Here is a 26,192-nt window from a genome sequence, read left to right as displayed (position 1 = left end):
CGAAATAAAGTTACACAGAACAGGTATGTACTTTTTTTGTCACTTTCAAGTTTTCTTTTATTGTCAATAGGCTACAACAGCAATTCCCAACCTTGTGGGCCGTCATGGTGCTTCCTTCTAGCTGAAAATCAACTGTAGATAAGAGCTGCAGCCATCTCAGCTGCTTTGTGGTTAGTGTTTGCTCTGAGACTGGGAGGTCGGGGTTCAATCCCCCGCCAGGGTCATACCAAAAAAAAAAATGGTGCCCAATGTCTCCCTGCTTGGCACTCAGCATCAAGGGTTGGCCGTGCAGACCACAGAATTGAGGTTGTTTCATACTCACATAGCAGTTTAAAAAGCGGCCATGAATAAAATGAAACGAGGATAAAACAGACCAGTGTGACTGCAGTGAGAATGGCCTCTGACCAAAGAATTCATACAGGAGAGAAGGAATGTGAAGGGAGTATTGGTGTGCGTGTGCATGCGTGCGCGTGCAAAATCTGGGAACCCATTCTGTAAAAAGATTTTTTCCCTTTGTTTTTAGCAGACTCTGTCTTGAGAGATTTTTGTGTGTGTGTGAAAGAGAGAGAGTGTGAGATTCCTCTTTGACGAGAGAGAGAGAGAGAGAGAGCGTTTACTAGTTAGAACAGCATCATTGCCCAATGGCTATTCTGGGCCAAGGAATATTTACAATATATAACAGAAAAAACAATAGACAAAATGCAACACAAAGCAGACATCAGGCAGTAGCCACCATAAAGAAACGAGCAAATGTAATCTATTGTGATTTATTTATAGTACAACACTCATGTCAAAATACTCAATTAAACCTACTTAAGAATTTTCAAAAGTAGCAAAAATAGCAGATCTACAAGCTCAAACGCCATCATCATGATGCGTTGTGAGCTTGTAGCTCGGCAATTTTTGCTACTTTCGTGTGACACTGTAGAGTAACGAAGTAGGGCATTCATTTACAAAAAAAACGACGTTGAAACATGGAGGTTTCTGCCCAACAGGGACGCTGGGCTGTATTAACTGGTTAAATTTATAGTCTATGAAACAGACTGGAGCCCTATCAATCAGAAGAATTCAGTTGTTATTCAGTTGGTATTACAACACAGCTTGCATGCTATTTCTAATCATTTTATGGTTTCTTTATCGCCCATTCTCTATCCCAGATGCCTTTCCTGCACAAATACATGTGAAGAAACATAGCCACTGTTACCCGGGTGGGAAGAAGTTCAGGAAAAGCAGTCGTCTCAAACGTCCCAAGATAATTCATACGGGAGAGAGGCCCTACCACTGTGACCTGTGTGGAAAAACGTTCATCAATAGAGGTCCTCTCAAAATTCACCAGATAATTCATACAGGAGAACAGCCCTACCACTGTGACCAGTGTGGAAAAATGTTCAGCCATAGAGATAATCTCAAACGTCACCAGAGAATTCATACAGGAGAGAAGCCCTTCCACTGTGACCTGTGCGAGTCGAAGTTCAACCAAAGAGGTCAACTCAAAATTCACCAGAGAATTCATACAGGAGAGAAGCCCTACCTCTGTGACCTGTGTGGAAAAACGTTCAGCCGTGGAAGTTGTCTCAAACGTCACCAGATAATTCATACAGGAGAGAAGCCCTACCACTGTGACCTGCGTGGGATGACGCTCAGCCATAGAGGTTATCTCAAAAGTCACCAGATAAGTCATAGAGGAGAGAAGCCCTACCACTGTGACCTGTGTGAGTCGAAGTTCAACCAAAGAGGTCAACTCAAAATTCACCAGAGAATTCATACAGGAGAGAAGCCCTACCACTGTGACCTGTGTGGAAAAACGTTCAGCCATGGAAGTTGTCTCAAACGTCACCAGAGAATTCATACAGGAGAGAAGCCCTACCACTGTGACCTGTGTGGGATGAAGTTCAGCCATAGACGTTATCTCAAAAGTCACCAGATAATTCATACAGGACAGAAGCCCTACCACTGTGACCTGTGTGGGATGAAGTTCGGCCATAGAGGTCATCTCAAACGTCACCAGATAATTCATACAGGAGAGAAGCCCTACCACTGTGACCAGTGTGGGAAAAAGTTTGCAAGGAGAACAGATCTCAAAGTTCATCAGAGGATTCATACAGGAGAAAAACCCTACCACTGTAACCAGTGTGAGAAAAAGTTCAGCAGTTCACAAGGTCTAGCTTCTCACCAGAAAATCCACACAGAAAACTACTACTGCTGTGACCGGTGTAAGAAATTTTTCAGACATCACAGTTCCTTAAAGAAACATTCAAAGAATGCACACTTGAATGAACAGTGTGGAATGGTTTTGAACTAATCTGACACTTTGAAGAACCTCCAGAGAATCTAACTGGAGAGAAGCCCAGCTATTGTTATTGGTATTTTTTCTTTTTTTGGAACAGTTTTCAACAGAAAGAAAGTCAAAGTCCCTCTGTGTGCACTGAGCTACACTGTTTGGCAGATATATTGGCCATTATTTGACTTTTTCGAAAGCATCGGCATCAACAGTTATGGTCAGTTCAGTTCAGTTTGTTTCTATTTTCGGATTTTGGACACATAACATTCACATGCTGCTACTACAGCATTGTCCAAGTGTCCGAAAAAGGGACAGGGAGAAGCATTGAGCGTGTCGGGCCCTAGCCTACCTCTGGTTATACTTACATAATTATGTAAACATATACCTACATATTATACACATGTACCTTCACATATCTACACCCACATATACAGTGTATACGCACCTAACCATATACAGACATATACATGTCTACATGGTGCTGTAACATTGCTCTGTATATTTTTGCATACTCCCAATACAATGTAATAAAATGATTCATTTTATTGGGGCTAAGATGGCAAAAGCGTGACATGTCATAACTTACAATAATAATATAATAGAATGTGGTATTTATGGGATAATGAATATAATTTAATGATCCATTAATTATAGTGTATCCATTAATTATATACAGCAGCAATTTGAATTTGATATATAAAAGTATATACTGTACGTATGCTATGGTATTATTTATGATGCATTATAATGATCCTTTATAATATAGTGTAGTATAATATGTTATACATTGCTAATTTGGATATTTGATAAAAGCTAAGTTATGCAGCTGATGTGGAAGTCAGCATCTGAATGACATCTGTCAGCTGTGCAAATGTACGGTATATCTATTAAACCCTAGGCTTAGTAGGCTATATACCTTGGTGTGTGTCATTTATGGAAATAGCCAATCTACAAGCTCACAACACCTGTATAAAGTGCTGTGAGCTTGTGCATCTGCTATTTTTGTCTTGGTCCAAGGCTAATACCATGAGTGGTAGCAAGGTTTCCGTCCAACAGTTAAGAAATGATGTATCTTGTGATTTGTTTCCGGTGTATATGTGCTATGAAATGTAGTTTGCCATTGCTTAGATCAGGGGTCTTAGATCAACGTTTTTCAGCCCAAGGACCCCTTAGCTGAGAGGGCGATGAAGCAGGGACCTTCCGACTACATAAAATTGTGTGGCAGATCTTTTTTTCTTCATAGATTTCATAGACAGCTTCATAGATTTGTTTGACAGCAAAATCATCAGTGTTGTGTCAATTATTGATTAAAAAAAAATCTTTTCTATTAATATGTTGGATTCATGTTAATGTGTAGCTCTGGTCCACATAGTTAGGAGTTAAGGAGAACTCCTAACACTATGGACCAGAGCTAGTTAGTGTGTATTTTCATACATTTAACCAAAACCCTCAATGCTTTGTAAACTTGACCTTTGGCTCTGTACTTGGTATGCTCTTTTTGGCCCTCTACACCAATCTCTTCGCCGAAAATAGCCGATCTGCTATTTTCGGGCAATGTTCCCCTCAGAATAGAAATGCTATACTATAGTAACCTGACTCAGCCAGATGAGGGCGAAACAAAATGTGTGTCGCAAGCTTCTTCCATTTGGCAAAGTCAGGTTAATACTATAGGGTTGAAGTGGTTAATAAAAAAATAAAAAAGTTCTATCACACAAAGATTTGTCTGCCCCCTTGTAGTAACTCTGAGGACCCCCTAGGGGTCCGGACCCCCTGTTTAAGACCCCTGGCTTAGATCATTGTAAAAGTGTGTGAATCTATATTATCCTCTTGGTACTGTGTCTGTTGAACTATAAAAACCTAATGTTTTATCAGCGTGTATGTTTAATATTAAATATTTTTATTCTATTCTTGTATTGTTATATCCCAGTTAAATGTTTTGCGTGTGAAAACAAAAAAATATTTTATTTCTGATTAAACTGTAACCTGAAATTGAAAGAATGAAATAAACTAGTCTCCAAGTTAATTAAGTCATTAATACTTCATTAAGCATCAAAAACCATTCAACTGCAGAGAAAGAGGGGGGGAGAGAGAGAGAGAGAGAGAGAGACAGACAGACAGACTGACAGTTTTCTTTGGGTGGCCCTTTGCCTCTGATGCCCAAAGTGCTTTTTAAAAAGAAAATATTTAGTTTGTAATGGCCTGCTCAACACGTGGCCCTTATCAAGAGGAACATTTGACAAATCATAATGATTTCACTATCATAATTAATCTGGCAGCTGCATTGCAAACAACGAGAGATAGGCACTCAGCAAGCATGGTGAGTTCACTCCCCCATAAATACATTGTTGCTTTTACACTTCACGTTCTGCGCAAATGAGATTAGCCACAAAACTGAGGTGTGTTCATTCCATGAGCTTTTGTTAGCTTGGTTTGTACAGTCAGGCTAATAGCTTTCCCCTATTTCCAATCAATGTGATTTTTAAGTAAACTGGCTCCTGGCGTTGGTTTGCCCGCATCTTACAGTTAACATGTTAGGTTGTTTGTGGTAGAGATACAGGAGGCAGAAGAGATTAAGGGGTTGATAGCAGGAATGACATGGCATGGGCCAAGTTACTGTAGAACATTATTCCATTATGTACAACATTTCTTTTTTTATGTTATGTTTATTGAGCACTGTAGTTTCATTACAGAGGATGCACATCAAAAAAGAAATTTAGAAATACATCTTTTTGTCTACATAAAACATTCCCTCTCCCCCCTTCCCAGCTACTCCACCAGTAGGCAAATAATAACAATAATATTTGTGACAGTAGTGCCCAAAATAATATTAATCATAGAAAATAAAATAAAAAACAGACAAATACCAACAAACAGTCAATTGTTTGGGTGAACATTTTTTTTACACTAAAAATAAAAGGCTTTGTGATAGGCTAATTCTAGTAGAGTCTGAAAACAGGTTGTACTTGCAAAGAGTGACAGGAAGCGGAAATCAGATCCCCATCGGTCAGGAGCCCGACCCCCGCCGGCCTGGTACAGAGGGATCACCCTGTATTACATATCTGGTGTGAACTGGCACGAGAACCCCCCCCCACAAAAAAAAGGTTCCCCCCAAAAAACGGGCACTTAATGTGCCCTTTTGTGACCTTTGAGCACCTGGACCTCCAGTGGTCTCTGCACACCTGTAACTTTATAGACAATTACTTATTACTTATTTACTCGACAGATGAGTACATTTCACCAAATACAAAGAAATAGCCTCACAGAGCGCATTAGAAGTCTGTAATAGATGAACATCACAATTTAAAACCCTTCCAATCTCTCAAATGTTCTCCTTTCTTATATGAATTATATAAATGTTTTAATCTATTTACATTCTGTGATAAGGATTGTATAATAACAAAGGAGACAATACGATACAGTAAGATACACTAAGTTTTAGTTTAACACAAAACCTTTTTTTATTCTATTTTCTTTATTAAGAGACCACAATGGAAACAAGTCCCCAGGACTTTTCTTGTGTTATCCTTTTAGCCTAAATGTGCTGTTTACCTTTCTGACAAATAAAGTATTCAATCAAATAAAAAAAACAAGCAACCTTTTCCTCTGGCAATGAAAGAAATGTAAACAAAAAAGACAAATCCAATAAAATATTAAGGTTTGCCCTCTAGCTTACATAAGATACAGTAGAGCAGGGTGTGTGCGACCACAATAAAACAGAAAAGGCTCACAGAGAAACATGTTTCAATAAAAAATATAAAAACATCCAAAAAAGAGATGATACAGTAATCCCAGTGTGGCACAACGGTGGGAAAAAAGTACCTAAATATTGTACTTGTATGTAGTTACTTTCCCCACTGCATTTCGATGAGACCTTGATTGGAATTTGTTTTGGTGTGAGCTCAGGAGACAAAAAGACAAACAGTATAAAAAATATTACAGCAGTCTGTGTTGCTATTACAAACACAATTGTTTGAAGACAATGATTACATTCTTGTCTCAAGTATGATTACACCTGATAGAAGTAGATTAGAGGTAGATTGTCTAAAGTAAAACAATTAATAAAGAGAAAAGGCACAGGTTTTCAGAATGCCCCACTATTAATTAATTCATGATAATCAACCATTTATTAGCAAGGAAAATGTTCTACAAACATGGGCTATAGACGCTAATACTGATGTTTCTATTCATTGTAATGTAATTCAATGTAACTGTGTGTGTGTGTGTGTGTGTGTGTGTGTGTGTGTGTGTGTGTGTGTGTGTGTGTGTGTGTGTGTGTGTGTGTGTGTGTGTGTGTGTGTGTGTGTGTGTTTTTTTTAATATGTCATTTGACAAAATGTTTTACCAAAATGACCCTTCACAAAAGGTGGAAGATTTTGTTTTACCTAAGTAAAACTACCAATTACCACTATATAAAAAGGAAATAAGGAAGTAAAAGTCTTTTACTTGGCATCTAAATGTACTTGCAGTAACAAATGAAAGTACTCAAATTGTTACAACTTGTACATCCACTATTTTTGCTATTCTGGAAATGTGGTTTGAAGGGATATTTTACTTTCAAACATGTTTGGGGTCATTTTAACGTCTACTCTGGCTTTTGTGAGCACCCCAGACAGTTTTTATGTTGTAGAATAATCAAAAACACCCGTCCTTGTTTCTGGTGACTGACATTGGCCTTCTAATGCCTGAGGGGCCGTGGCTTTTCGATTAGCCTACTTTTTTCATCTATTTTTATATTTTTTGGGAAAATTTACATTTTTAAATAAAATGTAAAAATGTAAATTGACGGACAGACGGGTGTTTGTGATGAATCTATCATGGTTAAAATTAAGTTTGAAGTTACAATAGGTTTGTGTAGGAAGGGTGTTTGTCTGGGGTAAAAAATACTAAATACTGAATCAAGACATTTGACTATCTGGGGTGTTCACAAAAGCCAGAGTAGACGTTAAAATGTCCCCAAACATGTTTGAAAGTGAAATATCTCATTAAGTGGTAACTTATTTTTGCCACCCCCCAATTTCTTTCTTCTGAAATGATACCTCTGGTGGAAGGCAAAGTAAGAAGTTAGAACATATTTTACAACTCATTGAGTGCCAGGATTGCCAGAATTATTTCAGAATTGATTCTGAAAAGTGCCAGAGTTTTTTTCACAGAAAACAAAAAGTGCTTAGGAAGCGAGATACAGCCTTTTTCAGTTCTAAGTTAAACAAGGAGTGGATGGAGCTGCACATCTTCAGATGACGATTTCTTGGGTTCTGAACATGTTTTTCAAAACAAAAAAAAACAGTTTACTTTATTTATTTTTTTACAATTTTTTCAAAAACACGTCAAACACGTTAATGGCACCCAGCGCCATAGCGGTAAAAACGCGTGAAACACGTTAATGGCACTCAGTGAGTTAACTATGTGTTTTGTTTTTTTCGGAAATTACTTCCCTACTTCATTATACAACAGTGTCACAGAAATGCATCACATGTAGCTGATCCGCAAGCTCGAAACGCGGCGCGAAGCGACGCGTTTCGAGCTTGTCGATCTGCTACTTTTGATGCTTTTGAATTTGAATCCTAAAAAGTAACAGTTTTGGACATATTGAGATTTCCACCCGACAGAGACGGTATGACATCTTGCATCTTGCATTAGTGTCTCTTGGCTCGCCGGTTCCTGGTCACAGAGGAGTGGTATTGTTCGTTCCGCCCTTCCTGGGAAGCAGACGTGATGTCGTAGCTGTGAGGTGGCAGGCTGTACGGTCTGTATCTGAGAACACCTGAGGACAAAACCAAGTGGACAAGAGGATGAGAAAGAGCGGCACGCACCTTTTAACCCATTCAGACCGGGAACGCATATGTGTAACCACCTCTTTATCCATATTTTATACTTTGGCTATTCAGAAATAGCAGCATCAGCATACAAGCTAGATCTGTCTCTGTCGGTTGGAAACCTCAAGTCCAAAACTGTTACTGATTCAAATTCAAAAATAGCAAAAGTAGCAGATCTACAAGCTCAAAACGCGCGTGCTTCGCCCCACGCTTCAAGCTTGTGGATCCACTACTTTTGATGCTTTTGTGTGACGCTGTAGTATGATCAAGTAGGGCGTTCATTTATAAAAGTAAATAAAAAAGTTAGAATATGGAGATAGGAGGTTTCTGCCCGACAACAACGATGTTCAACCTTTTGTCCTACTGCTGTGCTCAGCCTGCAAACTTACCATACATGGCCGCCATGCTGTGTGCAGGCTGGGGGGGTCTGTGGGGGGGGTGTGGCGGCCGCTGCTCACCCCCGTCAAAGCTCATGTAGCCTGGGATGAACTCATGGTTTGTGGTGACGGAGTCTTCAGCGAACTGTTCATAGTCATAGTAGTGTGACTGGTAAGTCTCTGCTAAAAGAGAACAGTGTTCGATCAGTACAACTCTGGCAGTGAAAGTATGATGCCTTAATGCAGTGGTTCTCAAACTTTTTCAAGTCATGGACCCTAAAATGTATTTTGGCCACGGACCCGGGACCTTCAGTAGCAAAGATTTGTGGCAGATCTATGAGCTTGTATATCTGCTACTTATAGCCAAGTATAAGATAATGGTTAAAGTGGTTAAAATGTTTGTGACGCTATGTTAACTAATTTTGCTGGGGACCCACAGACACAGAGTGACAGACTCACTCTGTGTCGAATGTGTCTCAGTAGTGTCATCTTAGAATGAGAATTAGTGAGGACATATTGAAAATGGGTGAAGTACTGTGCTTCTTTAAGATGCAGTCAAAGCTAACTTTGATTCTGTCTATGAGGGCGGATTCTGTCAATGGGAACGGAGCGGTTTGTTGCCATTTGCGGATTTCTGCAAAACAAAACGCTCTGTTCCCATTAAAAAGCATTGGTTGAATCCGCCCTCATAGGCAGAATTAATGTTCGGTGTGACCGCACCCTTAGGGATAAGTTCCACTGTCTTGGAGGTGCCATTTCTTACCTGCTTTTTGTGCACCATTTCCACAGGATGGCTTCGGCTTTGGTTTAATGGGCTCTGAAGGTGCATGTAAAGTCAAATGACATAGTTAAAGTCATACAGTGGAATTTCTTTCAATTAAACAAAAGTTATTTTTGATATCATCTTCTCAAAACTCAATTTCTTTAGTTGTGAGTGCCATTTCCCCGACACTCGCATCAAAAAGTACGCAGGGATCATTAATTATGTTTTTGAAGTCGATAAAAACATACTTAGCTTTCTAAAATACTTAGAAAACTTAGCATCCCATGCCAATATCCTCGGCGCTAGGACCCCGCAGCATTTGTTTTGGAGCGGTACTTTCATGATATTGTTTCAAACTGAATTCTGGGAATTGCAGTTCTAGCGGACCACAGAGCTAGCGGACGTGTCGTCAAGAAGACTATACTAAAATGGGTGTTACACAGTAACACTTGAATGTAACGACCCAAGTAGTAAGAATAAACTATCTATTAATTCTCAAAATGCACTGTCTGTCTGTCTGTCCGTCCGTCCGTCCGACCGTCCGTCTGTCTGTCTGTCCCAGGCATAACTTGGCGTGTGTGTCCCATATGAGTATGACCCGGGGGTGTGCAGTGCAGAGCGGAAAACCATGAATATCTGCCTGTCTGTGGGTCTCCAGAGGACGCATCGAATCTCTGTGTGTTTGGGAGGGATCTGGGTGCCGGCTTCACTGATTGGCTGGGTTTTGTGTCGCGTTTGTACCGCTTCACCAACATACAGTAAGTGGCGGGGTGTGATAAAATGAAAGATAAGCTTGAGAGCCTAAAGTGTCAGACAACATAATCGTCTCTGTCGGGTGGAAACCTTGTATGTCCAAAACCGTTTTTATTATGATTAAAAAACATTTTAAAAATAGCAGATCTACAAGCTGACAACGTGTTGCATCGCACCGTTGTACCTGCTTGTCAGCTTGTAGATCTGCTATTTTCACTACTTTTGTGCAACACTCTTGTAGGAAAAAGTAGGGAATTGATTTATGAAACCAAAATCAAAAGGTGAAAAAAAAACATTAAAAGTTGAAATATGACAGCAACGATATGCCTCAGGTACAGGTGGGCATGTACAGTATTCCCGACAGCTTTTGTACGGCAATAATAAAGACCATTAATTCAACTCTTCTATCTGTCATCATTGAGAAATCCTCAATATAATAAACAAGCCATGGTGTGAAACCCATCAACCCAACCACAGGCCTATTTCTTTCACTGTAAAGAAAACATAATCTTGTGACTTTCACCTGTTTAACAAGAATTTATGCATCTATGGTCAGGCGCATGTGACTATTTGATTGTGCAACTCTTCATGTGCACCCACATGTACCTGTACTATAAATACGGTGTGATTTGCTTTAATCAGAGAAGACTGAAACTCAAGAAGTTCGATATAGCATTGGAGGTTAGGTACAGTGCCTAAAACTCATTTGCCAGTAGAGGATCTTCACTGTGGGTGTGTTTACCATTGATAAGGACTGTTTTCAGCACCCCATTCTCCTCATTCTGTATTCTCTCTGCCCCGTTCTCCTTGATCCTGTAGACCACACACACAGACACACACACACACACACACACGCACACACGCACACACGCACGCACGCACGCACGCACACACACACACACACACACACACACACACACACACACACACACACACACACACACACACACACACACACACACAGACACACACACACGCACACACACACACACACACACACACACACACACGCACACACACACACACACGCACACACACACACACACAGTTAAATCGAATGAAGAAAAACATCACTTCATCTTGCTTTTCAATTCACTGCTGCCACTATATATCAATTTGGGTGGTCCTTGACATGAAAAAGTTTGAGAACAACTGGGTTAAAACATCGCTTATGGCCGGGCTATAAAAAACAGGTGTAGTTTTATTTATATATCCATAGGACCACAATGGAAACAAGACTGCAAGGACTTTTTTGGTGTTATCCTTTTAGACCAAGTGTTTGACTGTATCCACGCTGTTTTGCATTTCTGTCTAATACAATATTCAATCAATCAATCTATCTATCTATCTATCTATCTATCTATCTATCTATCTATCTATCTATCTATCTATCTATCTATCTATCTATCTATCTATCTATCTATCTATCTATCTATCTATCTATCTATCTATCTATCTATCGATCTATCTATCTGGCCACATGATGTACCAGATGGGTCATAACTACTACTGCATGAGACTCAAAATGACTCACAAGAAACAAGAAGTACAGTCACAGTAAAACTTTCAGTGAACCCAAGTTCACTGAAAGTTTTACTGTGACTGTACTTCTTGTTTCTTGTGACTGTACTTCTTGTTTCTTACAAAAAAACACAAAAAGTCAATAGCCACCACTATTCGTGACAGCTAACCACATACTGTACATTGAGCAAAGATCCTTTATATCGTCTCTGTCGGGTAAAAAATAGCAAATCTACAAGCTAAAAAACGTGTCGCTTGTGGATCTGCTACTTTTTGTGTGATGCTGTATTATGATCAAGTCGGGCGTTAATTTACGAAAAAACACAAAAAGTCAGAATACGGAGATAAGAGGTTTCTGCCCGACAGCAACGATATGCAACTTGACCCAGGTCAGCTCATTTTGGCAAAAAGGAAGAAAACTGTACTTTTGGGTGGGGGTGCATTTGCCGCCGACGATGCGAGTGGAGGTGGAAACGGATTTGGAGTTGCCCATCCCTCCTCCCATGCCATCTGTCCCATCCATACTCCTCAAGGAGAAAGAAGAGAAAGAGGCGAAGTCCACTGGAGGAGAGACGAGTTCCACTGGGGACAGTTTGCATTGGTTTAAAGCTAAATCAAATCTCATGACTGAAAACTTTTGTTAGGCCAAGTCCCAATTTGTGAAACTGAGTGTTTCCTAAAAACAATTGGCACAATATGTAGAATTATGATGATGTTTTGTTCATATTTGTCTAAACCTACGTATGTACATTCCAGTTGAAGAAATCGCAGATCGAGGCTTTAACCTTTGCTTTTATGAAATATCCAATGCTTCTGAACATTTCATATTCGTATTCTATAGCTAGATTGACCAATTCAAACACTCTTTAATCTAATCAATTGCTAGTGTGCACACTTTACTCTTTCATCTTAAAATACAAGCTCACAACGCGCCACAGACGCGTTGTGAGCTTGTGGATTGTCTATTGTCCGTGAACGACATGATTCCATCGTAGACTTCTGTGGAATCCAAATGACTGAAATCCGTTGTGGCTTGGCTAGTGAAGTAGTAGATATCTGTTGACCAAGCATTCTTTTCACCGGTAGAAATGATATGAAACCAGTCGGTCGTGGATCTTCAATCTCAGGCTTTATTTAGTGCTGGCTACAATACAAATAGCATAGCATAAGCAAGCAATGCTCAAGATCATCTCCGTTCCATTCCTCCGTTCAATTTCCTCGATTACACACACATTAGTAATATTTATACCCCTTCTGTCAGTAGGTGATAGGTCTCTCCTAGACTCCTCCTCCTCTTCTTATATTTCTTAATATTAGGCAATATTAACCATCTTGTGACTAGGCCATATGGTTATCTGCATCTAACCAAATACATCAATTTCCCCATAAGTTCACTTTGACCTAGTGTATAACTCATGATCTGCCTCTTGTGTCCGATCAATCTCCTGTGAGAGCCATCTTCTCTCCCTTCGTGGACACTTTTCCAGACGTGAACTCATTGTTTGTTAATCGTGCTTAGAACATTTACTTTAAGTACGTAAGCAGAGTAAGAGTAAACAAAGTATCTGTACTCCTACTACTTTTTATGCTTTTCATCATGAATCATAATTTTCTGCACACAAGAGGCCTTTCTTACTCTCCTGCATAGGTGTTTCTGCCACTACACTAGCATTGAGTGAGTCATGGCAACTGAACTAGACAGCGATAGAGTAATGGGAAAAGCTCTGTTTACCTCCTGCTGCTGAGGGGAAGGAGAAGAATCCACTGGGGCCAAGACGATAGGGACCTGCGTTGCCATGGAAACCATGCCCATGGATGCCTCCGAAGGGAGAAAAGTAATCTGAGGATAGACAGCCATCGTTGTCATCATCGTTGTCATCATCATCATCATCATCATCATCATCATCATCATCATCATCATCACCATCACCTTAATAGAGGCTGGAAATGGATGATTAAAGCCTGTGACTTCCTTTAACCCATTAAGACTGGGGACGCATCTGTGTCACTTTAGATTTCTTTGGCTATTCAAAAATAGCAGATATACAAGCTTGTAGATCTGCTATTTTTTTTTTTAAGAAATCATGAAAATGTGTGCAAATCCTTGAATATCCTTGAACCACTGATATAACAATATACGTTTTTCAGAAAACTGTTTAGAATTGGGTAATGGGTTTAAAATCCCCCAGCTCACCATCAGTGGTGAGGACTCCCCAGGCCTCGGCGGCGCGCTGCAGGATCAGGGAGGTGATCCAGCGGTGGGCCAGGTGGTCCCAGTGCACACCGTCCTCCATGCGCTGCTGCAGGTTCAAGCGGAAGCGGGAGTACAGGTCCAACACGTCCAGCCCGTACACAATGGCCCGCTCCCAGCTGAAACAGTTGGCCTTGATCACATCCAGATCCAGCTGACGAGCCCTGTATGCCACCTGAGGGACAGGCGGAGGTGCAAAGTAACTAAGTATCTTACACAAGTACTGAACCCCAGCATCCAGAGTTCTGCTGGGGGGAACATTAGCCGGCAAAGACATTTACATGCACCTGTTTCCTGTGGACACAGTGTGAATGATTATTGACACCATGTGTACGGATGTGTGAACCGGACTCTGCTCAGGGTCTTTTGAGGACAAAGGAGCACTATGTGTACAGAGCCATGTACAATATCTGTCCCACAGTCTAGCATCAGAAAGGAAGATGATTCCCAGGTGTGTTATGATAATGAAAGATAAACGGCAAACGTTGTGCAACCGTCATATTGGGAAATGACGGTCCTAATAAGTGATGAGTTGTTTGTCAGTTCATCACACGGTTCAGTCTGACTGAGACATCAGAAGCCACTGGATATTTTGCTACTACTTCGATTACCATACATGTATCTCTGCATATTTGGAACGGGAATCGCCAAATCAGCTGTTTTCCAAAGAACTAAGTACGGTAAAATATGTTGTTATTGAATCGTTGGCAGAATGGTAGACGCATGATCAAAAAATCCTTGTTACTCTCTCTTATTCTCTCTAATGCCAAGCAATTGTCAGGGACGCTTCCTGATGAGTTGCTTTAGCAAAATAATCAATATGCATGCGAAATGATGCGATATATATATATCACATAATTTCACATGCATTTTAAGAATAGGCAGTTGACTTTGTATGCTGCTGACAGGGCAGTACTGTATGTCAACTCCATTGCAGTGTATCTCGTAATAGACCATTCTCATTTTTGAACCCTGAGTTCTGACTATATTGTCTTCTTCTAGGAGTTCATTTCTTGGGTCTTAAATTTTAGAAAACCCCTCCACCCCTACAAGAGACAAACACATTCTACTTTTTACTCCACTACAATTATTTGACAGCTTAATTATCTATTATTACATTATAAGAAAACATACAGTAACCTACTAGTTCCTACTCTCCGGGCAGACCAAGGACCAGATGGGATTATATCTCCACACTGGCCTTGGAACGCCACTTTGCTACTGCAAGTATATTGATGTCAATACTTTTTGTACTTTTCCAAGTCAAATGTTGCTGTAACACGTGGGTAGTACTGTACCAGAGGAGTCAGGAATCCAGCATTGATCCTCTGGCTGACAGGCATGGTGAGGGTCCACATCACCAGGCTCTCCTGAGGCAGCACCTCTGTGAGCCTATCAAAGAACCTGTCCAGGTTCACTTTGTATTCCTCCAGCCAGTTAGCATTATTATACCTGAACACACACACACACACACACACACACACACACACACACACACACACACACACACACACACACACACACACACACACACACACACACAGTTAGCATTATACCTGAACTCACCAACACGCACAACTTTATTATTTTTGCATTATTGATATGTCTTGCTGTGGAAGACGAAACGTGTTGATTAGCAGGGGCGGCCTTAATGATCTGGGGGCCGTTTCAAGAGCTCATATGGGGCCCCCATATGCACCCCCCGCAAAAATGTGTGGACTGAAGTTGGTTTGCTTCCACAATCCACAACCACAATCACAATAATGATGCATTTTCAAACTAAATTAATTAGGCTATTTGCACTTCCACCATGGACAGACCTAAAACAACTCACTCACATGATTCACTTGAGCTGAGCCCTGATTTAATCAGATCTACATCCTCTTCTTGCATGAAATTCTTGGACGTCGGCCAGCCGGAGGCGGGCCCCGGACTGGGATGCGAGTCAAAAAATATATAAAAAAAACAACATGCAAGATTAGCTAATGAAACTCATTTCACGAAGCGTTCTTATAGCGCATGTCCCCCTCCTCTCTCCCCAAGTGAAGTGGCTATCTCCACTTAGAAATCATTACCAGACCAAACTCTTGTGCTTGACATGCTTTCTTCACTTCTTGGCATAACTCATATCCCATTGTCATTTGATGTCCTATTTATTACTTTGCCATATTTCCATGACTCACAGTTTCAATGTCATCCTGACATTGATCTACTTAGCGTGACGCAACATCATAAGTGAATAGGCTATAATATCCCACCATTCCATAACAGTCTTAATAACTGTCTTGCATGTATTTTCTAAGTTATACCTATAGTGTCCTATGTGATGCCAGACGGTCTGGCATTTGACTCATGGCACCAGGCTAGACCATTTGTCATGGGGGGAATCTCCCTTTGTTTGTATAGGGCCCTGTTGCAGCCCAGATGTTTGGCCGGTGTCCAAGGATCTGTCCGGTAGCCTCTGATTTACTTAGCAATCCATCAGTAACGACACCTTTATTTGTTATAGAATTGCGTCTACCCACGTTCTGAACCGCAAATTGACTTCGATGCCGTTTTGACTATGCTTGCACCTCTTGGATCTCAATAACTCTGAAAAAAAAAAAGCTTCAGACCTCCCAAAAGAAACTGATTCGACTTTTCGGCCTAAAGCCCATGACCCACCTGATTCCAACACACTTTGCTAGTCTGGGATGGCTCAGGGTAGAAGACAGGGTTTTGTGTGTATTATAAAGTGTTTGTTCGGTAACAGGGGTCTCCATGTCTCTCCAGCTCTTGGATTTTCGTATTTTCAGGTCAGGAAACCAAACAAATCCAATCAGGATAGAGACCCCCCCTGGGGGGGGTCCCCGGAGACCCCACTTGGAGAACCACACTGACCTAGTAATGTCCCAGAGGCAGGAGTTGACGATGACCACGTCGGGCTTGTGGCTTGACTGGTGGAAGTGTTCCAGGATGCACTGCATGTAGCGGGAGTAGATCCGGGTCAGGAAGTAGAAGTGGACCAGGTTCCGGTGGGAGCGGTACTCTCGGACCTCGTGGTACGCCGTGCCGTTGTGCATTGGGCCCAGCTTGCCCCCCTCCACCAGGCGGTCCTGCTCAAAACTCAACTCACCCTAAACACACATAACAGCAGCATGGGGCGGAAAAGATACACGTATTATATGAGGGAGAGCAGTGCAGTGTGTGAGAGAGAGAGAGGGGGGGGGGGGACAAATAGAGAAACAGAGAGAGAGACAGCTGGAGCAACAGAGAGAGAAAGAGACAAACAGAGAGAAACAAAGAGATCTATTTTCGGCAAACGTTCGCCCGTCATGATTGATTGATTGAATACGTTATTAGTCAGAAATGTAAACAGCACCAGGTACAGTCAGACATTTGTGACATGCCCAGAAAAGGTACCCTAGGGTGGTTCATCTATTCCAGCTTCACACTGGGTGAATGCATGTTTTAGGCCTGTCACAATTATTACATAATCGCCTAATTGCAATATTTTGAGATTATCGCAATTTTACATAATCGTCATAACCGTTTTCATGTTGATAAATGTTCAGACATTTTCAGACATTTTCAAGAAATAGTGGAACTAGCCGATCTAGAACTTTTCGGACCCACTATATCAGATATACAGACAAATTTAACCAAATAAACCCAAGTTAGAAAATGAGAGACAGTACTTACATGTAAGTTCAGTTGCCATTTACCTTGCTCTTCAGTTGTCCTAAGCTCAGGTATTTGTCTTTCTGGAGCAGCAGAACAATGTCCTTGTACACTGACCTCTGAACTGAGGAATACAAGCACAATGGTGCCACTTATGCATACAGTACCAACGTAAAAGTATTCATTATGAATAGTGCCCCCCTCCCCCTCCAAGATGATTATTTGGATCAATATTGAGATCACGATTATTTATTAAGTTATTCATTGACTTTAGTGACAAAAATATTTTTTTATTGCAATGGCACAAACATAACTCTGCTTTCACATTCATGTTGTGCTGCTGTACGCCAAAATCATATTTTGTCCTTATTCACCTACTGCAAATTCTGTGCATCTCAGAATGCACTGCTTTCACTTTTACATTGTGTTACACATTCCTGCTAATTAACAGATCAATAAATGTCAGTAATCAGACTATCATGTTCATTTTATTGTTGGAGGCCAAAATTGTGATCACGATTAAAATGTGATTAATTGTGCAACCCTAATTTAAAGTTGGACTGTACTCACTGGAGTCTCCCAGCACCACCACAAACTTGTCCCGCAACAGAAGGCTGGCCTGCTCATGGTTTACAAACTCCATCGTCTCCACCTGTTCATCAAAAAAAAGACAAAGAACGTTACATTTGATTGGTTATTGACAAATGTTATAATTCTTCTCAGGAAAATGCTCTAATATCGGTCACTCAGTCTGAAGGATGATGTGTGTAAGAGAGGAAATTCACCCAAGTTGAAGTCCAACAGCAGCAGTAGTTAACCATGCATCGGAGAACAGACTGAGAGTCCAGACAACGGTGACAACGGTGCCCTGCCATAATGAAACTTAAACTTGATGTTCCTTATCTGCGGGGGGGGCACGCTGTGGTTGACAGAGGGGCCGAAGTGTTGCGTCTTTCGAAGTGTCTTGTCTCGCTTCCTTATCTTAGTCTAGATGCATATATGCATTTAGTTCAGGTTTATTTGCATGCTTGCGAGCTCAGATGCACCTCTTAATCTGTTTGCACACCATAACCGTTTATGCTGTGCGAACAGATTAACAGGTGCATCTGTGCTATTATTTCCTGTGTGCCACAAACTCAAACTTCGAGCTATTATTTCCTGTGTGCCACAAACTCAAACTTCGAGAGACAGGAAGACGTCTAGCATCTGCTTGAACTTCCGAACCTACTGTACAGCTCATTTCACCCTCAAATGAACTCGTATGTACATTCACCCACCGATGGCAAAGGAAACCATGCAAGGCACCAACCTGCCATCGGGAGGTTCAACAGGGGTTCAGCGTCTTGCTCAAGGACACTTCGACACTAACTTTGGGAGAGCCCAGGATCGAACTGGGAACCTCAGAGTTCCCATCCAGCCGCTCTACCGGCCACTCTACCCCTGAGCTACTACCGCCTTGGTGCCTTGACAAATGCCAGAATGAAAGTCATTTGTCTCCCCTATACATAGTAATACAGTCAAGCCCTTAGCAAGGGGGGAATCACCCCCCTGGCCCTGAGTTTATATATTTATAGAAGGATGATTGTTATTGCTTAAACAAGTAACTTTATACATTTTGTGGGACATAATATGCCATATAGTTGTTAAAAAGAAAATGTCACCCCTCTGTTTTTTGTGGGCTTTCTTTTCTACAAATCAAACCTTGACCATAGTTACACACAAAGATAAGCGGGAAGCTTGTGTCATATAGGGCCAGGCAGTACTAAAAACAATTCATACCAGGCCTGCATGTTGTGAAATCTGAACTCTATAATATTGTGATTGTCAAAACATATGGAAATTCCACAATGCATGCTTCTAAATTAGTTTTTCGTATACCCAAGATGTGAGATGAATCAATAAAAGGTGATCACAACCACTGTCTTTGTGTTTTTATGATAAATGTTTGCAAACAGGATAGAGATGTTAACTGTCCAACAGATCTCTGTCTGGGAGAGAGGCTTTTTGAAGGTCTTAAGGAGGGTTGGATACATAAGATAAGAACTTGACCTTGACTGTCTAGAACACTGGTTCTCATCGGCAGGTCCGGGGACCACCGGTGGTCCAAATGAACACAAACGGGTATGTAACTCTGAGAGCGTACACAATGGAACCAAATGGACCCTAACAAATCCATTTGTACACTATCCGAGAAATGGTATCAAACTGGGGGTCCTTGAAATTAAAAAGGTTTAAAAAAGCTGAACTAATATACTGGAACCACAATATAGCCTAAAATCCTCAATGCTTATTTATTAACTCTGAGAGTGTGCAAATGTTAATTTAGCTGGGGACCCCCCCTGGAACCCTCTCAATAAGGACCCCCTGGTGGCCCCCGGATGGATCCCATTTTGAGAACCAGTGCTTTATTTGATTCACACATCACCACTGACCACTGCTGATCATCGTAATAGAGATGCAGTAATTTCAGATTAATCAAAAAAGTAATACATAGAATAATCGCAAAGAAAATAATCGATAGTTGCAATGTTGTTTACCAAAACATTAGTACAGAGCATTAAAACCAGAGTTGTGAGCATCCATATTCTGGGGGAAGCATTAGCCAAGAATAGCCGATCTACAAGCTCACAACGTGTGAGCTTGGTGTAGATTTAGTGTAGATGGAAAAAAAAGTACAGTCCAAGTACAGTTTTAACTCACATCCGTTTTACTAAGAATAGAGGATTTAAGAGGTTAAACCGATGTTCTGTAACACAACAAATCATGAACATGATAAAGACAGTAAGGTCTTACCTAACAGTGAATATGAGAGATGATTCCGCAGCTATCTGCCTTTTTTCTTTTAATATGACTTAAATTATTGTTGAACTGTAAATAATCGTCTTCTTCTCTCTTTCTCTATTTTGTCGCCCTTTCTTCTGCTCACTCCCTCTGTGTGTGTGTGTGTGTGTGTGTGTGTGTGTGTGTGTGTGTGTGTGTGTGTGTGTGTGTGTGTGTGTGTGTGTGTGTGTGTGTGTGTGTGTGTGTGTGTGTGTGTGTCTCTGTTCAAGGGCTTCTGGAGAAATGAAACTTAACAGCTGCAGAATAGGGGAGGTATTTTAGGTATTTGCTGCATGTGTATCATGGATGTCCTATTGTTGTTTGTTTTGTAGTGTATGTTTGGCAAAGACGTGTCATTTTATTCTGCCTCTTGGCCAGTTCACACTTGAAATGTGTTTTTATTGGTTAGATAAAGGTTTCAAAAATGTCATTTTTGTATTTTTGTAATGGTTAAGTTGTCCCACATTTCTACAATGTAGATTTTTTTTTTTAACAGTTGTAGCTCATTTAGACATTCAGCTCTTGACATGCAGTCTATGTCACTGTAATCTCAGGTGAGAACAGTTTTAACACAAAAGTACAAAAAATAAACTGCACTATTTATGTAATAACACTGTGATAAGTATGTATGTTCACCCATATCATTTTTGCACAGCTTAGAGGAGGGAAAAGGTGTGTTTTGATAAAGCAAGCTTGCGATAACTGTCAATATCACACGTCACTCTGGGGCAAGTTATCTCAGTGCTTACAGGGCAAGTCGTCCCAACCTCCCCAGGGTTAATAAAGGTAAAACCAAAACAAATTCGCCCCAGTTAACGTGTGTATCGGGTGAAATTCAAGGTTACTTTTGCAACCCTGGTTCTCTGATAATGAGTGAGGGGCTTCACACATTATTGTCAAAGACAGTGTGAGTAAGCGCAGTTATGATTCTAATAATTATGTTTGAAATTACACAATGTAACTTTGAGTAGTTATTGTAAATATGTATTGTAGCACAATAATAACCACTGGCTTCTGATGTCTCGACAGAGTGAACCTAATCTAATCTGCCAGCACCACTGCCTTAAACATGTAGTTGTTTAGTAGCAATAAACACTAAAGCACTCGGGAGGAAGTGGACTATGAAAGGGGAGGAGCCAAACCAAGTTCCTGTCTCTACACAAAGAATTAGGTGAATCCCAGATTGGAGTGAACCAAACCATGTGACATGTGACAAAGAACTCGTCACTTATTAGGACGAGTAAGATGAGACATGACGGTTGCGCAAAGTTTGCCGTTTATCTTTCCTGAGTATCATAATAGCATTTTAGGAATCACCTTCCTTTCTGATGCTAGACTGTGGGCCAGATATCTGTACACATACAGTAGTGCTACTTTGTCCTCAAAGGACCCTGACCAGAGTCTGGTTCACTTCACACATAACTTAATTGCTATAAATTATTAACTGTGACGGGGCAACCGGGCAACTTCAACTTAAAAATTGGGTTCTGAGCAGTACAGTTTCCACCCGGCTGGTGAAATGTTTTGTATTTGGGTGTTTTGCAGGATGGGAACAAATGAGGGACTCTGTCAGTGACATTTCTTTAACCCATTTGGACCGGGGAAGCATCTGACTGTATTATTTTTAGATTTCTTTGGCTATTAAAAAATAGTAGATATACAAGCTCATAGTGCGGCACCGAGTGCCGCGCTATGAGCTTGTAGATCTGCAAAAAAAAAAAAAAGTAAAAATGTGTGCAAATCTTTGAATATATATATTTTCAAGCGAACATTTGTAACTAAAAGTGTGTGTGTGTGTGTGTGTGTGTGTGTGTGTGTGTGTGTGTGTGTGTGTGTGTGTGTGTGTGTGTGTGTGTGTGTGTGTGTGTGTGTGTGTGTGTGTGTGTGTGTGTGTGTGTGTGTGTGTGTGTGTGTGTACTACCATCAGATCAGACCGTTGAACAAGGCATGAACACTGCCTGATGCCAGGCTGGAATACTTCCCTTATGTCAGTCTAGTCTCCCTATGCTGGATTACTTTCCCTCATGTGTAGATTACACTCACACTTCCTTTTCGGGTTCTACCTGGCATGGTTTCACCTGAGGTGGTTTTAACTATGTTAAATATGTGGTTTTACTTTTTACCTTGGCTTTCCTGTTGCACAAACTGGTGTATTGAACTGCACCTATAAAGAACACTGTACCTGGGCAGCTGCTTTTTCCTTAACACCTGCATATGATGCTACTGTTTCTAAAAGAACATGTACTGTACACACCTGCATATGATGCTACTGTTTCTAAAAGAACATGTACTGTACACACCTGCATATGATGCTACTGTTTCTAAAAGAACATGCACACTTGCATATGCTGCTGCTAATGTTAGTAAATTAGGCGTACACTCCTGCATATTATGCTAATGTTCTAAACATCATGTAGCCTACTACCTGCTGTCACAGCTATCTGTACACCCGCAGCGGGTGATCTGTATCTATTTTTGTTTTGTTTATTTAACCTGTTTCTATCCCACGTTTCTTTCCCTTTTCTCTTCTGCTCACTCTACCTGTCCTCTCTGTTCCCACGGAATACTACAATGGAGCACCCACTTTAGACCTGTAAAGCTGTGACGTGACAATAAAGAAGATGATTCTGATTGTGATTCAGCCCTACAGGGCCCATGCAGCTCAAATCCAGCCACATCAGGCCCCAGTTCAATCCCAGTCAGAAGAACCCGGCTCAAACCCAGCCCTGTCAGAACCCAGCTACATTAGTGGCTACATTAGTTAATTGGAATCGAAAAACAAAACAAACAAACATACATATAACATCAGCACGAAGTATACTTTACAACATCCTAGGTTTAATCTAGCAGGTGCAAGAGCAGGCGGCGGGAGCGGGCAACAACACGAGACGCAGCAGAAGAAGCTGAAGACTAAATTGAACAGTGTCTTTTATCCACATTAAATACTCCACCTTCCTTCTAGAACAGTGGTTCTCAACCTTTTCAGGCCGCGACCCCCCAAAATAATCATATTTGAACTGGGGACCCCCCACCCTGATAAGCACTTGGAATTGTAGGAGTTGAGGCATTACATTTAGTTTGACTCGGCTCCACAGATAAATGCAGTATTGTGAAAATAGCCGATCTACAAGCTCAGAGCTTGTGGATGTGCTATTGTCAAAACATTTTATATTATTTGACAATTTGGCCAATGTTTGACTAGTTTTTATAGTGTAGTTTGTTGATTACTTTGGATGCAGTAATGGACTTTCCCCCCATTTTGTAAAGGTATTAAAAGTCCTTGAATTGTCACTTCACTGTCATCTGGGGACCCCCCCAAAAGCATGCAGGGACCCACAGGTTGAGAACCATTGTTCTAGAAGAAAGTTTGTCTGACCAATCAAGGATAAGCATATCCTTAGTAAAGCGTCATATTACCACATATCATATCAATAATAGCCGATGTTCTTTTCCACTGGTCTGTGCCAAGAAAGGGTCAGTCTGACCTGAAGCATTCTGATCTCTACACATGATCCTACTTGGCTAAAGGGCTATCCCTTCAACGCAGAACTCTGTACTCATATTAGCAGTATACATGGAATATCAGTTTTCCATATAACATCTTACCCATATACTGTGAGAAATAAATCTAAAGAATATATACATTTTTGTGCACAGGAGTTCATTCTTAAAATGTAAAATGAAAAAACTAAACAAAAAACATTGACGGTCCATTAGAGGCCAGACCACACCAATGCAACTACTCGCAACTCCTTGCAACTAAACAGTTTTAAAGGAGTAGTTCACCCAAAAATAGGCTTTGGAATGCGACAAAAACAAAAAAATCTCCATGAATTCAAGGCTTTATGGGGTGTGCAATTGATAGAAAATAAGTGTTTTTTGGGTGAACTACTCCTTTAACGCCAGTCCACACTAGCCCTGATACATGACTGTCAGCCATGGCTGATCTTCACAATAGTGTTTGCACTTTCTCCCTGTTTGGCCTGTACATCTACATAACATTTCAAATATAAAGTGCTTAGCCCATGGCCACGGATGTTACTTTTATGTATGGGCTCTCATAAGTACCCGTATATTACGTATTGTTCAATAAAAAGCATTTAAATCCGATTGGTGGCCATTTTCTCCGTATTTTCTCCAAAATAATAATCCAAAATAATGAGTAATTTATTGTTTTCAAATAATTGTAGTGGAGTAAAAGCACAATATTTTCCTCAGAGACGTAGTGGAGTAGAAGTAAAAGTATATAAAATTGGAAATACTTCAGTAAAGCACCTCAAAATTGTACTTACAGTTGAGTAAATGTACTTAGTTACTTTACATCACTGGGAAAAAGAGGAACAATAAAAGCCAAGTTGGGAAAAAGCTGAAAACAGCTGATGAAAGATAAACCTGAAGAAGCTCACCGTTTTATCCCCCTGTTGTCCTCCCTTGTTTATTAGGCTGTCCAGTCCTTGTAATATTGGAACAACTGTTCCTTCTCCACAACTAGAGACACATCGTCGTCATGGCATATTGGTCATTCTATCCATGGAGAGTTGCTGAGTCTTGTCTTGGCTTAGCCCTGAAACATGACTGTCATTCACAAGCGTCATGTGAACCATGGCTAGTCTTGGCTTAGATCTGGTCCAGTGCGTTAGCGAGTTCTCTAATGCAGGGGTCTTCAACAGGGGGTCCGGGACCCCTAGAGGGTCCTCAGAGTTACTACAGGGGGTCCGCCAAATCTTTGTGTGATATGATTTTTCTTTTTACCTTAACCTCTTGAACCCTAGCATCCCATTTCTGAGGAGAACTTTAGCCAAAAATAGCAGATCTAGCTCACAACGCCATGAGGCGTTGTGAGCTTGTAGATCTGCTATTTTTGGCAAAGAGGTATGGGTGTAGTAGAGGGAAAAAAGAGCAGACCAAGTAAACAAAAAAAGTATAATCTGAAACACAATTCATCTCTCTCTCGACGAGGGGGTCCTTGGCCTGAAAACGTTGAAGACCCCTGATTATGCTCTGTGAGGAGCGGTGCTCCTCCCATGGACTGAATATTCCACTACTGTGCGAGGTCTTCAACTGTAGTAAAAATAAAGAAAACTATTTCGCTACTCGTCAGAACAAAGGCTGTTTTGTGTTGTTGAAAGTCTATTCTCCAGGCAGGTGGAAAACCTCTTGGGACCCCATCTTCTCTGTATAATACACTTTTTTGGGGCAGAAAATAAAATATGTCCGCCGGACGGAAATTATTTTATTTACTCCACTGCGCCCTCTACAGATGACCAGATCTGATTGATTGATTGATTGATTGATTGATTGATTGATTGATTGATTGAATACTTTATTTAGAAGTTTACATAAAAAAGCACATGAAAGTACAGTTTAAATACAAGGTCAACTAATAGGATTAAAAAGCCCATGAAAGCCCAATGGATTGGCTTGTTTCAAATGGGGTCCTTTTGAACTCAATTCATAGTGGTGCTATTTTGTGCAAAATGTTAAAGAATTCAACATTTGAAAAATGTCTTCAGTAATGTAAAGTAGGCCTATACAGGATTTGAACATGCACACAGTAAGCTATTTATCAGACTTACATCTTCTTGTTTATGTCCAAAATTATTGGATTTACACGTTTTGTAGCAATTGTATGTCAAATGTTCAATCATGTTCTAATCATGTGTACTTTTTGAATTATAATTTTGTGACAAGATGTGTGTTATTTCAAACGTATCCACTTTTTTTCCATCACTTTTATGTAATGGAAAAACCACGGCCTCCTTGTGCATTAGAATGTCCTTCTAATGCGTGAAGGGGCCGTGATTTTTCCATTATTTCTTTTCATTTCTTTTATATATTTTTTATGTTTATTTTATTTGAAAGTGAAATATCCCTTTAATGCCCCCCAAAGTGAATTTAATGTGTGCAGTACCAACTAAATCCTCCGGTAAAATAGGTGGCGGTATGTACCTAA

At 40.6% G+C, this 26,192-nt stretch overlaps 1 protein-coding gene across 1 annotated transcript; it reads right to left on the bottom strand.

The window, feature by feature from the left end:
* Positions 1-7,564: 7,564 nt before the first annotated feature.
* fam113 (family with sequence similarity 113) lies at positions 7,565-24,705 on the bottom strand. Its single transcript, XM_084083811.1, has 12 exons — positions 24,646-24,705; positions 17,990-18,071; positions 17,464-17,543; positions 16,640-16,875; positions 15,058-15,211; positions 13,703-13,934; positions 13,241-13,348; positions 11,934-12,090; positions 10,730-10,800; positions 9,235-9,288; positions 8,484-8,654; positions 7,565-8,042 (listed from the first exon to the last, which is right to left on the bottom strand). Exons 2-12 carry the CDS (start codon positions 18,060-18,062, stop codon positions 7,915-7,917), a joined length of 1,464 nt encoding a protein of 487 aa, XP_083939937.1. The 5' UTR covers positions 18,063-18,071; positions 24,646-24,705; the 3' UTR covers positions 7,565-7,914.
* Positions 24,706-26,192: the final 1,487 nt, after the last annotated feature.

The sequence above is a fragment of the Gymnoscopelus microlampas genome (assembly GCF_963454915.1).
Source record: "Gymnoscopelus microlampas genome assembly, chromosome: 17".
Classification (NCBI taxonomy): Eukaryota; Metazoa; Chordata; class Actinopteri; order Myctophiformes; family Myctophidae; genus Gymnoscopelus; species Gymnoscopelus microlampas.
This window is presented reverse-complemented; position numbering and strand designations above follow the sequence as displayed.

What these genes read in the sequence shown, in the direction of transcription:
- fam113 (XM_084083811.1), bottom strand. Translation starts at nt 18,062, where the DNA reads ATGGAGTTTGTAAACCATGAGCAGGCCAGCCTTCTGTTGCGGGACAAG. An exon ending in GGGAGTCCTCACCACTGATG is followed by an intron (nt 13,349 to 13,702) that starts GTGAGCTGGGGG and finishes GTCTATCCTCAG; the next exon opens with ATTACTTTTCTCCCTTCGGA. An exon ending in CTTCCCCTCAGCAGCAGGAG is followed by an intron (nt 12,091 to 13,240) that starts GTAAACAGAGCT and finishes AACTGTCCCCAG; the next exon opens with TGGAACTCGTCTCTCCTCCA.